Source organism: Juglans regia, chromosome 6, assembly GCF_001411555.2.
Source record: "Juglans regia cultivar Chandler chromosome 6, Walnut 2.0, whole genome shotgun sequence".
Lineage (NCBI taxonomy): Eukaryota > Viridiplantae > Streptophyta > Magnoliopsida > Fagales > Juglandaceae > Juglans > Juglans regia.
In genome coordinates, this window is record NC_049906.1 from 1,969,110 (window position 1) to 1,984,941 (window position 15,832).

Below are 15,832 nucleotides of genomic sequence, written 5' to 3' on the forward strand. Positions count from 1 at the left end.
TTTTAATTTTAAATTAGTATTAATTCATTACATATATACGATATTAATTAATTGATTGTATAAGCGTCAAAACAAATGCATGAACTGGTCGCGTCGAGATATGATGCACTAATTATATTGTGAGTTACAGTACCCTACATGATATTAATTAATGTATTACGTACATGATTAATTAATCCGATGTAATGATCTTTAATTCCGCGTTCACATCTAGATATTACCAACCTTCCAACTACCAAATCGACGCACACGATGATGATCTCATGTATATATAGCATGATTGTTAACAAAAATAAATCTATATATGGTACTAAATACACTTTTGATACGTAAACAGCATACCTCATCAGCTAATTAAGTAATTAGGTCATGTTTGGATGTTGAGTTGAGTTGAAAAGAATTGAATTCTTTATAAATAGTAGTAAGTTGAGATGGTATAGTGAGTTTTATAAGACCCATCTAGGATGAATTTAACTGTGTTTAGATATTAAGATGAGTTTAGATATATATATTTATGATATATAAGTTCAAAAATATTATGAATCTTGCGTGTAAATAGATATTGAGTTGAAAAAAAATATAAATTCTATATTTAAAGAGATTTTGAATTGAGATAAGTTTATAAGTAATTTAAGAATTGTGTATTTATATATTAGATTTAATTTAAAATTAATTAAATTGAACTGAATTGATCTCAGTTTAATCTAAATTTCAAATGGAACCTCGGAATGAGTTAAATGAACTATAATAAGAAGTATGCGTAAGTATTATCAGATTTGTAAATAGGGTAACTCTTTCGTTAACAATCATGGTGGCAATAATATCTCCAGACTCCAAGATCCATAACAACGACGAGGCTCTAACAACCAATTAGAGCCAGCCATGTCAAGGTCAAAGCTCAACCCAAATGAATCAATTATGAATAATGCTAGAGCCCCGCTGGGAGCTCCGCTGGGGGCTCCTCTATTTTTATAAGTATTTTTTTTTATGTTTTTTGTTTTATATAGATTTTTTTTATAATTTTAAATATTTTAAAAAAATAAAAAATTTATTAAATTATTAAAAAATATTTTCTTAATCACGAAATAAAATATTAAAATATTAAAATATTTTTTATTTTACTTCGTGATTAAGGAAGTATTTTTTAATAATTTTTTTTTTTTTACTTTCTGGTTAAGAAAGTATTTTTTAATGATGTTTTAAATTTATTTTATTTTTTTAAAATATTTAAAAGTATTAAAAACATCTATATAAAAAATAACTTTAAAAAATACATGAAAAAACACTATGTTTGAGCTAGAGGGAGCTCCTAACGAGAGTCCCAGCGGTGGCTCTAGTATCATCCTTTATAAAAAAAAAATTCATAATATTATTAAATAATGCTTTCTTAATCACGAACTAAAATAAAAAATATTTTTTATAATTTTTATTTTACTTCGTGATTAAGGAAGTATTTTTTAATAATTTTTGTTTTTTACTTTTTGATTAAAAAAATATTTTTAATGATGTTCTAAATTTATTTTATATTTTAAAAATATTAAATAATATTAAAAAAATCTATATAAAAAACAACTTGAAAAAAAAATACATGTAAATAATAAATACATGCTGCAGCCCAGCAGGAGCTCCAAGCAGAAACTGTAGCACTGTGCATCAATTATATACCATCCGATGAGTAGTGACAAATTGTCAACAGTATCGATACATGATCTATATAATATTAATTGGTACTGAACAAACATTCACTTTGCACGTCAATATATACTTTACATATATGGTTTTCAGCCTTCCGGTAATTTGAACAATTCATGATCTCTGTAGCGTACGTACATGAATGACTAAACTTTAATTATATGAAATGAAATATGATTTGGTTTTTGGTTCAACAGTGGAGAGCAGGTGGCACAGGTTTGACCAAAAACACAAAAGAACGAAAGCAGGTATATTAATATATATAGTAGCAAAAAGCTATAGATTTGGTTGAAGTTGCACAGTGGAGTCCATGTGACAACATTAATCATGCCCATATAAAATATCTTAAAAAATCTTATAATAGTTTTAAAAAGTCATACCATCTCCAAATTCATCCATTTTGGCCAAAAGTTGGTAAGGGAGTTTTCTATTTTTTTTTTTTTTTTTTGGGTGTTTGGGGTTACTTTTAATTAAAATAAAATATATGTTGCATAAGATAAGCCATAAATAATCTCTAATTAATAAAAATAATTATTGATAATAATTATTACTGTTAACTTCGTGTTTCGTATGTTTTTAGGCTAGATTACAGCAACTCAGATCTTTAAAATTGAGCCTACAAAAATAGAGAAAAAACCAACTTGAAAATGGTGGTCTTGGAACCGGAGAGTCTCTAATGCAAAAATCAATAAAGTCTTTTGGAAGTTTGTAAATAAGTAAGAGATTTTAAGGATTAGAGAGTCTTTTCGTACGTGAGAGTTGCTTTTTATACTGAAAGTCTGGGAGGAAAAGATCTTGCATGCCCCCATGAGATTCGTGTTCTTTGTATTGTGCCTGTTGTTAGACTTTAATGTGGCATGACTCTGTGACGACTTTATTAATGTGCCGTGTAGTTCAAGTAATGGTGTCATTAATGAGGCATAGTTTTCTAATTTATTTTTTCTTTTGTGGTTCGTCGATGTCCCGTGTCAGAGGATCGAAGGCTCCTTCGCCTTTCCCGTTCTGTCCTGTATAAGTTTCCATGATCGGAGTATAGTTTGGCTATGTCAGGCATGTTCGTCCCATCAGTCGTAATTGTTTACTTTCCCTTGTCAATGCCTTGCTTCATGGGTAAGTTTGGACCCTAAGTCTAGATATCGGGTTGAGGTCCAGTGGGCTTGAGAAGTGGAAAAAAATCTCTTTACAATTTACTACCACGTACAACTACAGTTTATGGAGTATCGACTACTGATATAATAATATCTAAAAATAATTAAAGAACAAATTAGGCACAAAGAGCTTGCCGTATGGAAAATTAGTGGACAACAAAAAATGCCCAAGTACATTTATAGATTCTTTTCTTGTAAAGTGAGGTTATTAATTAACACTCCTTGATATAGATAAAAAAAAAATGATTAGGAGACAACTTGCTTTACAAAACTGATGAACAAAATATTAATTTTATTTTAATGTGTTTAGGTTTTAAAATAAAATATTATTTTATAATATATTTATCTTTTTATCACTCCTGGAAAAAATAACTTATATGGTATTTTTGGGGGCTGATGGGCTGGTGATGGAATACAGGTCGGTGCTCACAAAGCCTATATACCATTTAAGCCCTTCTTTTCTATGCTTCAAAACCACATCTTGCCCACATTCTGCTTTTTTATTCATAAATTTATTGTTTTAAACAATAAAAAATAGTCTGATGATTAATGAAAAACATTATATCAACGTTATCCCTTTACACAACCGTATTTTAAATAAAAATTATTTTTATAAAATAACTTATAAAATTAATATCATTTTATAAAAATATTGTCAATTTAAAATAAAATTAGATAAAAGATTGTAAAAATGATTCACATATATCATTATTCTGGTGAGAAAGTATTGAAGTATTGCATCACAGTGCATTGAAAAGCTGCTTAAATCCTTATTGTTTCATTCCATATTTGTAGGACCTTTTGAGTAAATATAAATATAAGGGATCAACTCCAAAATATTTTATTTGATTTACATTTTTATATAATAATACCATTTTTTTAAAAACATTATTTATATAAGAAAAATATTAAATATATTTAAGAAAAATTTACAAAGCATTTACTTCTCTATATATCAATTATTGATATATTAAAAATTATAAAATTTAAATTTAAAAAAAAACCTAATAAAATTAATCTTATAAATAAAAATATAAATAAAAATATAATGATACATTGATATTTATAGATTTTAGACAGAATTCACCTATGAAAAATAATAGGATTACTATCCTCTTACTACTCATTTACTACTCTTTTTATATTTGATTTTTTTTATAATTTTTTATTTTACTTAATAGTTAAGGAAATAATAATTAGTAAATTTATATATTTTTTTAATTTTTTCTTAATAATTAAAGATGTTAAAAAAGTATTTAAAATAAAATAATAAAAAAATAAAAACACTATAAATAATAAATAAATAGTAGATAGGTTGTAAGCCTATCACTACCCTTCACCTATTCCGAAAAAAGAAAAAAAAAACAACTCCCAACGTACAATGTTGAGTTGATACTTGAAAGGATCTCTGGGACCAAATCCTTTTAGCTGTTCCTTCACTCGCACTTTTTTTCTCCCTCCTTGGCGCCCCGACACAACATCTTTCTTTGTCCCCCGCCCCTGAAAAACGCGAGGACCAAACCACCATCGAGAAAATGAACCTGCAGTTCACCGGAAAGCCACCGACGGTAGTGGACATCGAGCAGATGCCAGAGACACCCCTTCGAGGTTCCCACCACCGACGGGCCCACTCCGACACCTCTTTCCGTTTCCCCAACTTGGACGACCTCCTCCTCTTCGACCCCACCGACCTTGACCTCGACCTCTCCTCTTTCCCTTCCCCTTCCCCCACGGCAACTGGCGCTGCTATGGCCATAGATTCATCCGACGAGTCTGGCAACCCCAACAAGTCCAACTCCACCGCCAAGCCCACCGTCGGACAGATGGGTCACCACTTCCGTAGCCTGTCCGTTGACTCCGACTTCTTCGATGAACTGGGCTTCGGCGGTGGAAAGGAGGCTGTGGGGGAGAAGAGGGTGCACCATCATAGGCACAGCAACTCTATGGACGGCTCGTCGACGGCGTCGTTCGACGCTGACTCTGCCATGGAGATTATCGACGGTGAAAAGAAGTCCATGGGTCCTGATAGACTTGCGGAGCTTGCTTTGATTGATCCCAAAAGAGCTAAAAGGTAGGGCCTTCTAGCTTTCTAGTTGAATCCTCCATGGATAACTTGTTCTTTTTTTTTATTATTATTAGTTAAAACTACATGACTTTCTGAGTTTTTCCCGTTTAGTTTGCTTCAAAGTTCTGGTTTTATTTTTCTGAGCTAGTTATCTTCTTTTTAATGAATCTTTATGTGCTCTTTTTATTTTTTATTTTTTTTGGATTGAAACGAGTGGTGGGTGAGAGGTTAGGTGTAGCTGGGGAAGAAAATTTCTTACGTTTTTAATTCTCTTATTTTTTTTTCACGCTAATTGTACTTTGTGAGTGTACTTTCTTCCGGCCGGGGTTTATTATATGCCATGTTTTCGGGATTTACGTTCTGCACGTGTTCTTGATTTGTCGATGCGTAGGAGACGGTTACTCCCTTGTGTATTTCGGGTATTAATTTCAGTGACATTTAGCTTAGATTTTCGGGAATTAGAAGTTCTCGCCAAAGTTTGAACTTGATGAAATGTGTTTGTTTCATTTTGAATTTTAGGATCCTAGCTAATAGGCAATCTGCCGCACGTTCAAAGGAAAGGAAGATGCGCTATACTGGTGAGCTGGAGAGGAAGGTGCAGACGCTTCAGTCGGAAGCAACCACCCTTTCAGCTCAGGTCACTTTGCTACAGGTACAAATCTTTGCACTCATAGCTTTAAAGGATATATGGTTCGAGAGAGATCTTAAGCTGTTGGCATACAATGTAACCAACTGGCTAACTATAGTTGAATTTATAATGCATGTCGGTTATTAATTGAGGTCACCACAATGCTCATGCCTAAATTTCACAATATAATCTATGAAAAGAGTCATTGTAAAGGGTGGCAACTTCTTCCTCCTAGGCAATGTGAGATCTCTGTCACCAACTCCCTATACTCAATGCAGAGTGTTACAACCCCACACTAAAATCCCCAACAAGCTCGTTAAGTCATTTTGCTATTGGTTGTACGACTCAAGTTTCACACTTTTGGATGAAGGCGATTATAATATCTTTTGTAATAATCAAAGGAAACCCAAGCTCCATTTGAACATATATTCCAAAATGACTAGTCAAGGTTAGTATTGGAGCCCCTTAGAATTATTATAAACCTCAATGTAAGATCTCATTCACCACTCTCTTATATTCTATCCAGAGTATTATAATCTCCTCCTTCAATCTCTGTCATCCCCGTTAGGCCATTTTGTTTTTTTATAATTAATAATAAACTTTATTCCCAAGAATAGGCAAAACCCAAGTACATAGGACATATACAAAGGAAATACCTACATCTCTCTAAAATCAAAAGAAAAGCTAATACAAATTCAGAAAGTTAACATCAGCCATTACAAGAGTTTTAGCCCACAAACACAAGGTACTAAAGAAAAAATCCCTAAGTTATCCCATCAAACATTTTTTGTCTTCAAAGCATCTCTCATTCATTTCAAGCAAGAGACACCACATTAGACATGAAGGAATCATCTTCTATATATCAACTACATTCTTTCTTCCCTTTAATCCATACCAACCTGGAAGTAGATCCACCATATCCATAGGCATCACCCAAAGTATACCTGCCCGTTTAAAAACCTCATTCCACTAAGACATGGCCACTCCACAGTGAAGAAAAAGATGATTTATAGATTTTTCATCTTTCTTGCACATAACACACCAATAAGCTATGCACATACCTCTCCTCCTAAGATTATCAGTGGTCAAAACTTTGCCAAGAGATACCACCCAACTGAAAAAAGCCACCTTGGTAGGTACCTTCACTCTCCAAATATTTTTCCAAGGAAACTCACAGCTCCTGCGACAACTTAAACTCACAACTCAAATATCACACTTTTGGCTGGGATTGGTTCTGATATAGTTTGTAACTATCCAGGGAAAGCTCAAACCACATCTAATGGCTCGAACTTGCAATTGATTCTCTGTGATGGAGAGTGCATTGATGGGGAATTGCTGAACCAACCCTATTATGCACGGTACCACCTAGCCCAAACTCAGAGAGGTTTATATCAGAGTGGGTTTTTAAGGTCTCGTTTGTTTTTACAATTTTTTTCAACTCATCTCATCTAATCATTTCAATTTTTCTAATGATTGTAAGTTTAAGTTTTGCTGGTGACGGTATTTTGTTTAAGTTTCGCCTGTTTTTTATCTATTCACCCACTCATCGTCACTTGATACTGTGCTCCGCCACAGATAAGTGCGACGGGCTCAAGCAAACCATTTAGGGCCTTGGTTTCTGATCTTGTTCTTTGATTTTGGTATTCCTCCAGTCCCCCTCCGATCTGGTGTCTTCTATTCCCTGAGATGAAGACTGGTTTCTGATCTGTACTCTGGTTTTTGGGGTTGTCGTGTTTAGTATGGGTACGTCTATGAAGTTGGTCATAAAATCTAAATCCTTTACACTGGTAAAGGAGGGGAGCATAATGGTCATTACTGAGAGAAGTCGAAGGGTGATATCGAAATTGGTTTTGGGTTCAACAACAGTACAGTGGCTGGCTAAGGCCTTGGATGCATGCACAAAGGATGAGAAACAGGGTTTTTTCTCCATTGCCCGGGAAGGCAGACATAGTTTCATGGCACATTGATGCTCGAATGCTCAAGGATGTTATATGGCGGTGGAGGAGTATGGTGGTGGTGGGAGGAGAAATTTTATTTTCATTCCCGAGGAGGGGGCTGGATGGGGGAGGTGCTGCGTGATTTTTCACTGGACAAGATTAGTCCCGTGGATCAGTCCTGTAAGTGTCGATTTGGGAGTGATGGTATGGAAGGACAAAGGCAGGGGGGCTGTAGCAGACATGTAGATGGTGCGAAAGTGAGGGAGAACTTGGAGGTGAAAGACCCAAGTACTTCCTCAGTGTCGAGGCGATCCTATGCGACAACTTTGAAGACGGGTCATGCCTCGGGGGTTCAGAATGAGGGGGGTTGGCAAATCACGTCTCAAGACCTGCTTGTAGAGTTGCACAATTCTTTAAAGGAGATGGAAACCCAAATGGTCGAGTTGAAGGCAGCGATAACTTGCTTGTCTACGAAAATAGACTTGCTTTCAGCTGGAGGCAACAGGGTTGTGAGAAACAAGATAGGCCCAAACCCTTTAAACTCTGATAAAGGAAAACGGAAAATCGGATTCAGCCCTATCCCTATAACCAGATCTAGGATAGTATGGCGGGTCAAAAAGAAATCTAGCATATTTGAAGCGGGGTCTACATCTGGTTTCGACGTTGAGACATCAGTAATGGAATGTCATTCGCCTCTTGGTACACAGGATAGACCGCTAATCGGTATTACACCCTTAGTTCATGAAAAAATATGGCTCTCTCGTTGGAGTTGAAGGAAAATGGTGTACTGCCGAGGTCTGTAGGAGATGTAGAATTCGCTACCACCCCAGAGGTGAAGGAATTTGCTATTACCCCCGAATCTCCAATGGGGGCCTTGAAAGCATTGGAGAGAAACAATTGAGTTGCTGGAGAACCAATGAGCTTGGCGTTAGTGTCTTGTATAGAGGAATGTCCAAAGTCAGAAGTGCAGTTGGATATTGTGTCTGGGGATAATGTTGCTCCCCTGGTCTCTCTTCCTCCAATAGCGGATTGGATTTTACCTAAAGTTAACGAGATTCAACAGTTTGTGGGAATTTCACATGGAGGATGTGAAGACCAATTTAAAGAACTAATAACTGCGATTGAGGCAAGCCATATGCTTGAAACCAAATCAAGTTTCAAGAAAAGCAGGGAGTTACAGCTTCTTCATTGGGCAATCAACTACGACGCTAGGGGTGGTAGCTCAACTAGAGGGAAGTCCAAAGGAGGGGCATTGTGATGTTTTAGTTCTAAGGGAAATAAGGGGTTGGGGTTGGGTTTTCGGGTAGAGTTTTAATTCTACTGGAAACAAAGGGTTGGGGTCGGGTTTGGTGTATTTTGGATTTTTTTTTTTTATGGGTTGTTTGGGTCATTAGGGCCTTCTAATAAGGGCAATGTGTTTTCTTGTATACATTCAGTGTACTTGGTTACTCATTTTTTATATATATAATTTTTTACTTATAAAAAAAAATTCTAAATTTTCACACAAAATAAAATAAACAATTCAACTTTGTCAAATCACAAAACAAAAATAATATTCAAAATATATATACTAACAATATTTTATTCAACTTTTAACTTTAATCTCAACTCATCACATTTGCGAAAACAAACGAGGCCTAAAAAGGTTGAGGAGATACAAAATTGTATTTGGATTTCTTGTGTAGGCTTTGAAAAGTAGTTTAGGGCCTTTCTTGCAGCCATTGAAGATGGTTGATTGAAGTCAGCCACAAAGAGAGATAGGAAACTCAAGAGGCTCAAATGTACCATTAATTATGAAGAGAAGGAGGGGAGTGGCGGAAGGGATAGATTGAAAGGGAGGGGTGTTCTTTTTGTTAATGAAACCTAAGATCCTTTCTTGGAACATGTGGGGGCTTAATGATTGTAACAAGCACTTTTGCATAAAATCTTTATTGAGGACGTGGAAGATTGATGTTGTGTGTTTTCAAGAAACAAAATTGCGTGTTATTGATAGAAGAATCAGTGGTTTGTGGGGGTGTTCTTTTGTGGATTGGTCTTATTTGGATATCTGGAAGCTTTAGGCGGCGTTCTTTTAATGTAGGATAAAAGAGTGGTGGAGTTGGTTGAGGAGTGTATTGGGAATTTCTCGATCGCTAGTTTATTTAAAAATGTTGAAGATGGGTAGGAGTTGGCTTTTGTAGGCACCTATGGGCCAAACATGGATAGAGATAGGAGAAGTCTATGGGAGGAGTTGGTGAATTATACTATTTATGGGATGTGCCATGGTGTATGAGTGGGGATTCCAATATTACCCGTTTTCCTAGTGAGCGATTGGGGATTTATCACAACTCCTTGGCCATGGAGGAGTTTTCGGAGTTCATATTTGATTTGGATTTTATGGATCTCCCTCTTGCCGGGGGCAAGTTCACGTGGTCCAATAGTCGGGTTTGGTCGAGGCTAGATAGGTTTCTTGTTTCTCCTTTGTGGGAGGCCCACTTTCCAGAACTGTGCCAGAAGTGTCTGCCCCAAGTTTGTTCGGATCACTTTCCTATTCTGTTAGATTGTGGAGGCATTCATGGGGACGCCGATATTTCAAGTTTGAAAATGTGGCTAGCTGCTTATGGCTTTATAGAGAAGGTGAGATCTTGGTGGTCTTCTTATCAATTCACAGGCACTCCTAGTTTCATTCTTGCAGAAAAACTTAAAACTTTGAAGCAAGACTTGAAGAAGTGGAATCTGGAAGTTTTTGGAAATGTTGACAATTAGAAGACTTCCCTTATAGAGGAATTGCAGGCTTTAAAGGGGAGGGAGTTGATGGGAGAAACCTCGAAGGAGGTATTGTTGAGAAAGTGTGTGGTTATGACTGAATTGGAGAGGGTGTTGTTAATGGAGGAGACTTCGTGACAACAAAAATCCAAGACCCTTTGGCTAAAAGAAGGCGACAAAAGTAATCAAGTGCTCTCTAACCCCTCGGAGATAGAGAACCATGTAGTGCATTATTATGAGAACATCCTCACGGAACCGGCTAATTGGAGGCCGAACGTTGATGGTTTGTTGTTTGAGTCTATTGATCCATAGATTGCACGCTGGTTGGAAAGACCCTTTGAAGAAGATGAGATTTATAAAGTCATTGGTGGTATGGCCAAAGACAAAGCACCGGGTCCTGATGGCTTCTCGATGGGATTATTACACGCTCGTTGGGACATTGTGAAATGTGATGTTATGTAGGTGTTCCTTGAATTCCACTCCTTTAAGAAGTTAGATAAATGACTCAATGCGTTCATTGCTCTCATATCGAAAAAACGTGAGGCAACAAAAATTGAGAATTTCCATCCTATAAGCCTCGTGAGTGGGGTATACAAGATTATTACGAAGGTTCTTGCTAATTGATTAAGCTTTGTCATGGAACAAATCATTTCTAATCCTCAAAATGCGTTTGTTCGGAGGAGGCAAATTCTTGATTCGGTTCTCATAGCCAATGAGTGCTTGTATATTAGGTTGAGGGAAGGAGTTCCAGGTATTTTGTGTAAACTTGACATGGAAAAGGCATATGAACATGTGAACTGGGAATTTCTTTTCTACTTGCTCGGGAGATGTGAATTTGGAGATAGGTGGATCTCATGGATTTGGCATTGTGTTACTACTGCGCGCATCTTGGTGCTAGTTAATGGCACATTTGCTAGTTTTTTTAACAGTTATTGTAGTTTAAGGCAAGGGGATCCGTTGTCTCCTTTTCTCTTTGTTATTGTCATGGAGGCATTTGGTCGGATGGTGAAGGCTACTGATGGGGGAGGTTTCTTATCTAGATTCTCGGTGGGAAATGGTACCAACAGCTCTATTATAATTTCACATCTCCTTTTCGCATATGATACTCTTCTCTTTTCTGATGTTGATCGTGGCCAGATTCAAGCCTTAAGAAGGGGGGATATGGCATGGGCTTATGGAAATTTATTAGGAGGGGCTGGCGGATTTTTGAAACTCAAATCTGTTTTGTGGCAGGCGAGGGTTCCAGAATCAAGTTTTGGCATGATGTTTGGTGTGGTGATAACACTCTTGATAGGGTTTTTTCAGCTCTCTATCGCATCGCAGTTAACAGGGATGCTTCTGTGGTGGATCTGATTGCATTTTCTCATGGTTCTCACTAGTGGAATGTCCTCTTTAATAGGGATATTCATGATTGGGAATTGAATACTATTTCAAAATCCTTCAGCTTGATATACTCCATGGGAGGTATAACGGCACAGGGGGATTGGATGCAGTGAAGGCCTAATGGTAGCAAGAAGCTTACAGTGAGGTCATATTACAAATTATTGGCACAAGATAATTTTCCTTTTCCGTGGAAGAGTATTTGGAGGTCACGCGTGCCTTCCAAAGTAACTTTTTTCATATGGACTGCTTCTCTTGGGCATATTTTGACCATGGATAATTTGAGGAAAAGGGGGCTCATTATGAGGGATTGATGCGAGTTGTGTAAAAAGCATAGCGAATCAGTCGATCATTTATTATTGCATTGTGAAGTAACAAGAGTGTTATGGGATGAGATATATGAAGAGTTGGTTTAGCTTGGGTAATGTCATTGAGGGTAGTGGATTTACTAGCTTGTTGGAAAGGGATTTAGGGCTGTCCCCAAGTTGCAGCGGTATGGAAGATGATTCCGTTGTGCATTATATGGTGTACTTGGTTGGAAATGAATGCACGGTGCTTCGAAGATAAGGGACGTACAACGGCGGAGCTTCAGAACTTTTTCCTACACACTTTATTGTTTTGGTTTTCAGCTATTGTACTTAATGGAAACAATGTCAATGACTTTCTGGTTTTAATTTTTAGCTCTTGGAATGTATTTAGGTGTTCTCTTGTATACGTCCTGCGTACACGGGCTTTGCCTTTTTTATTCATATCAATAAAATTTCTCTCTTAACTTATTAAAAAAAAAAAAAAATACATTCTTGTCATACCATATAATTGTAGGTGGCAAGCTCAAGTCTCACATTTCTAGGTGGGATTGACTCTAGTATTAGGGTAACGACTGAAGTAAAGGCCAAGCTACACTTGAACTTATACTCCAAAATGATTAGTCAAGGCTATGATTGGAGCTTCTTATAATCATTATAAAGGACAAGAACTTCTCTCGTAGACAATGTGGGATTCCGTTCACCACACTCTCCTATGGTCAATAGGGGGTATTCCATAATGTATGGTGGCATGTGCATCTTTTCCTAAGCAATATGGTTGCATGAGTCAGCTTTTAGGTGATCAGGACTTATATATCTACTTTTATGTATTTCATACAATTTAAAAGTTGAATAAGTGGCAATCAATATAAATTCTATGAGCCAACTTTCAATGATCAGGACTTTTATTTCTAATTTTTATGTACTTGAGACAATTTTTTCTTATAATTTCTCTGGGTATTCTTTGCCGTTGACACTTGTATCACTTTTCTGATGTACTACCTCGCAATAAGTTTTGAAGATAGGTGTACATTGTTCAAGTGCATTTGGTTGAACCTTAGGTTAACAGAGGCTCTGGGAGGTACCATAGGCAGCATACCCCAGGTTTTGCCTCATATGGTGTAATTACAAGTATCTTTCATTGGTTGTACTGATATTGGTGGGGAAGCTCCTATTAAAAAAAACTTGATATTGGTTAGGAAACTTAATTACTTACCCATAAAAGATATTATACTATGTTGTAGCCAACTTCTGTTGGCTCTATCTTTTGCCCTGTCTCTTTTTTTTAAAGTGACTGTTTTATGCAGAAGAGATTAATAGATACAACAAGTGTTGGTGAATGTCGGAAATAGTTTGTGGGGAGAGGTTAGTGATGGTTATTGAAGAGTAGGAGGTGTTTGGCATTCTCTTTAATAAACATTGGGTGAAAATGATCTGTTTGTTGCATTCTTATAGCCTGTCAATCTTGTTAGTTTCATGGAGTGACAAGTTGATTGTTACAACCTCTGAAATTTGGCGGTGGAGATCAGGTAGAGGTTGTATCTGGTATCTTATTATTAACAATCTTGACCTGAAAAATTATTTTACTCAATTTGGTGTATTTTTATGTCCTCGTGCATCTAGATTTTTACTCATCAAAAGATGTGTCTAGACTTTTAGTTAGCCTCCTTTTTTCAGTCACCCATATTGCATCTAGAGTGGTCGATGCAACTCCAAAGTCAAAGATTTAATCAAACCTCATGCACATTAGATGTCTTACAAGTAGACTTTCCGATACAATTCACATTATTTCTGTTATGCGCTTAAAGGATGCTTGATAATGATAGGGTACTTGAATCGCCCCACAGCTCAACAAGCACCAGTAGCTCAAAAGGAATAGAATTAAGGAAGACACATATATTTATGTGAAATAGGAGTTTGGTCAGACAACTCAACATGTCCATGCATGGTTATCTATTTGCATGGAGCCTTGGAAAGCTTAGCCACTTTGTATATTAGGAGTCTATTAGAAACAGTTCATTTTATAAACAGCAGTAGCTCTATTCCAAGTTATCTTAGAATAGTTATTATTATCTTGGTGACTGATCAAAAAATTATTATTATCTTGGTGCAGTTTTCTAGGAGTCTAAGTTTGATTATGATTTGTTGTTGAGTCTGGTTTTATTATGGTTGTAAACTGTATTTAAGCAGTCTTGGTTTGTTAATAAAATTATGCTTTAAAGAAAGCATATATGGAGGGTTCTGTGGAGCGTAATTCCAATCTATTTAATGTGTTGCATATGGAGAGAAAGAAACCGTCAGAACATTGAACAGTAGGAGGGCAATGGAGAAACTCAAAGCTTTCTTTTTTCAGTTCACTTTAGCATTGGATGGCTGCCCAATTATGTGATTCTCCAGCTTTAGCTTTCAGAACTTTTTTCATCTCTTTAATTTATCTAGTTTGTAAGGAATTTCTAGGTTCCATTAGTAACCTAGCTTGTTGCCATAACCATCAAGATAGATAGCCTTCCAACCCGTATCAAGTTGGAAGGTAGAAGGTGATTGTCAGAATTCCAACTCACTCCACTCAGCCCAATATGATATCTAATTTATCTTCTTTTTATTCCATCTTAGTATGCTATACCACAAAGACTATATTCTATCTATGTATACCAATTTCTTGGTCTTTGTATGCTAGTCACCTAATTTCTATATAATAAGGAAAAAATTACCAAAGGAAATGTTGAAAGCATGGAAAGCTTCTCATGTCTGTTTCATGTGATGCAGAGAGACACTACTGGCTTGACTGCTGAGAATAAAGGGCTCAAATTGCGATTACAAGCTATGGAGCAACAAGCACATCTAAGAGATGGTATGCATTTTGTCAATTGTGTTTACTCTTTGTGCCTTTTAAAACTGTAAGGTTTGGTTGATAGATATTTGCCCCATTCAGAATTTCATATTAAGTTACTTATAAAAGAGAGAAGAATTTCATAGAAAGTCCAGTGAAGCATCAACCGAGTCAGTAGAGGCAACAAGTGAATCAATAAAATTTCCTGAATACATATGAGAATTCTTTCTTGTAACTCCCACTGAAAAGATCACACGATGGCTTGGTTCCCAGATTCCTACACTTGATAACTTTTGGAGTGTGATGACTTTCTGCATTATCATCTAGCGGGTATTGAGGAATGAATTCAGTTGGGTGAGGAGTTAAATTAGTTATACCTTTTCTGTGGTCTACAGCTCTGAATGAAGCACTGAGGGAAGAAGTGCAGCGGCTGAAGATAGCAGCAGGCCAACTTTCGGCTGTCAACGGGAACCCGTACAACAGAGGATTATCCTCTCAATATTCGTCCCAGCAGCCAGCCTTACATCACTTTGGTAGCCCTCAGACCCAGCCACACCAACAGCAACAGCTTCACGTGATGCAGTCATCTTCCAACAACCAGACTGCAAATGGACCGCCTCGCCCTAGCTTCTTGGACTATAACCAGGAGGGGTAGTAACATCACAGGTTTAGCATATTGTACATGTATGTATGTATATGTATAGGTGTGGCAGTTAAAATTTGTGAAGGGTGTTACTTGGATAAGCCCCTTGTATCAGTTGCAGATATGGCTGTTCAGCGACTCCTAGGATAGAATAACTTAAAAAAATATGCTAAAGAGAAACTCCACTACAATAACTAATGGTTGGATGAACATTGTTACGTTTTCTTATAGAACAGAACAAGGAGCTTCTTCTGGTTTAGAATTAATGTAACTTAATAATAGTTATTGTTTTTCTCGCCTTAGGACGTCTCTCTTGTGGCCTGGATGTAAAAATGGGAGGCATTTTTCGCTTTGCTTGGATTTGTATCTGTGGAACTCCTTTCAAATTTTAGGAATTGGATTGCATTGACTTCCATCTTCTTTGAATTATATGAATAAATGGTTTTAAGCTTATCAACA

At 36.5% G+C, this 15,832-nt stretch overlaps 1 protein-coding gene across 1 annotated transcript; it reads left to right on the forward strand.

The window, feature by feature from the left end:
* Positions 1 to 4,159: 4,159 nt before the first annotated feature.
* Positions 4,160 to 15,782, forward strand: LOC109011427 (transcription factor VIP1). The gene is made up of 4 exons (XM_018992641.2): positions 4,160 to 4,911; positions 5,425 to 5,557; positions 14,667 to 14,751; positions 15,126 to 15,782. Exons 1-4 carry the CDS (start codon positions 4,376 to 4,378, stop codon positions 15,383 to 15,385), a joined length of 1,014 nt encoding a protein of 337 aa, XP_018848186.1. The 5' UTR covers positions 4,160 to 4,375; the 3' UTR covers positions 15,386 to 15,782.
* Positions 15,783 to 15,832: the final 50 nt, after the last annotated feature.

Coding starts and splice junctions, on each gene's coding strand:
- LOC109011427 (XM_018992641.2), top strand. CDS start 4,376: ATGAACCTGCAGTTCACCGGAAAGCCACCGACGGTAGTGGACATCGAG. Junction 5,558..14,666: donor CTCAGGTCACTTTGCTACAG/GTACAAATCTTT, acceptor CATGTGATGCAG/AGAGACACTACTGGCTTGAC. Junction 14,752..15,125: donor ACAAGCACATCTAAGAGATG/GTATGCATTTTG, acceptor TGTGGTCTACAG/CTCTGAATGAAGCACTGAGG.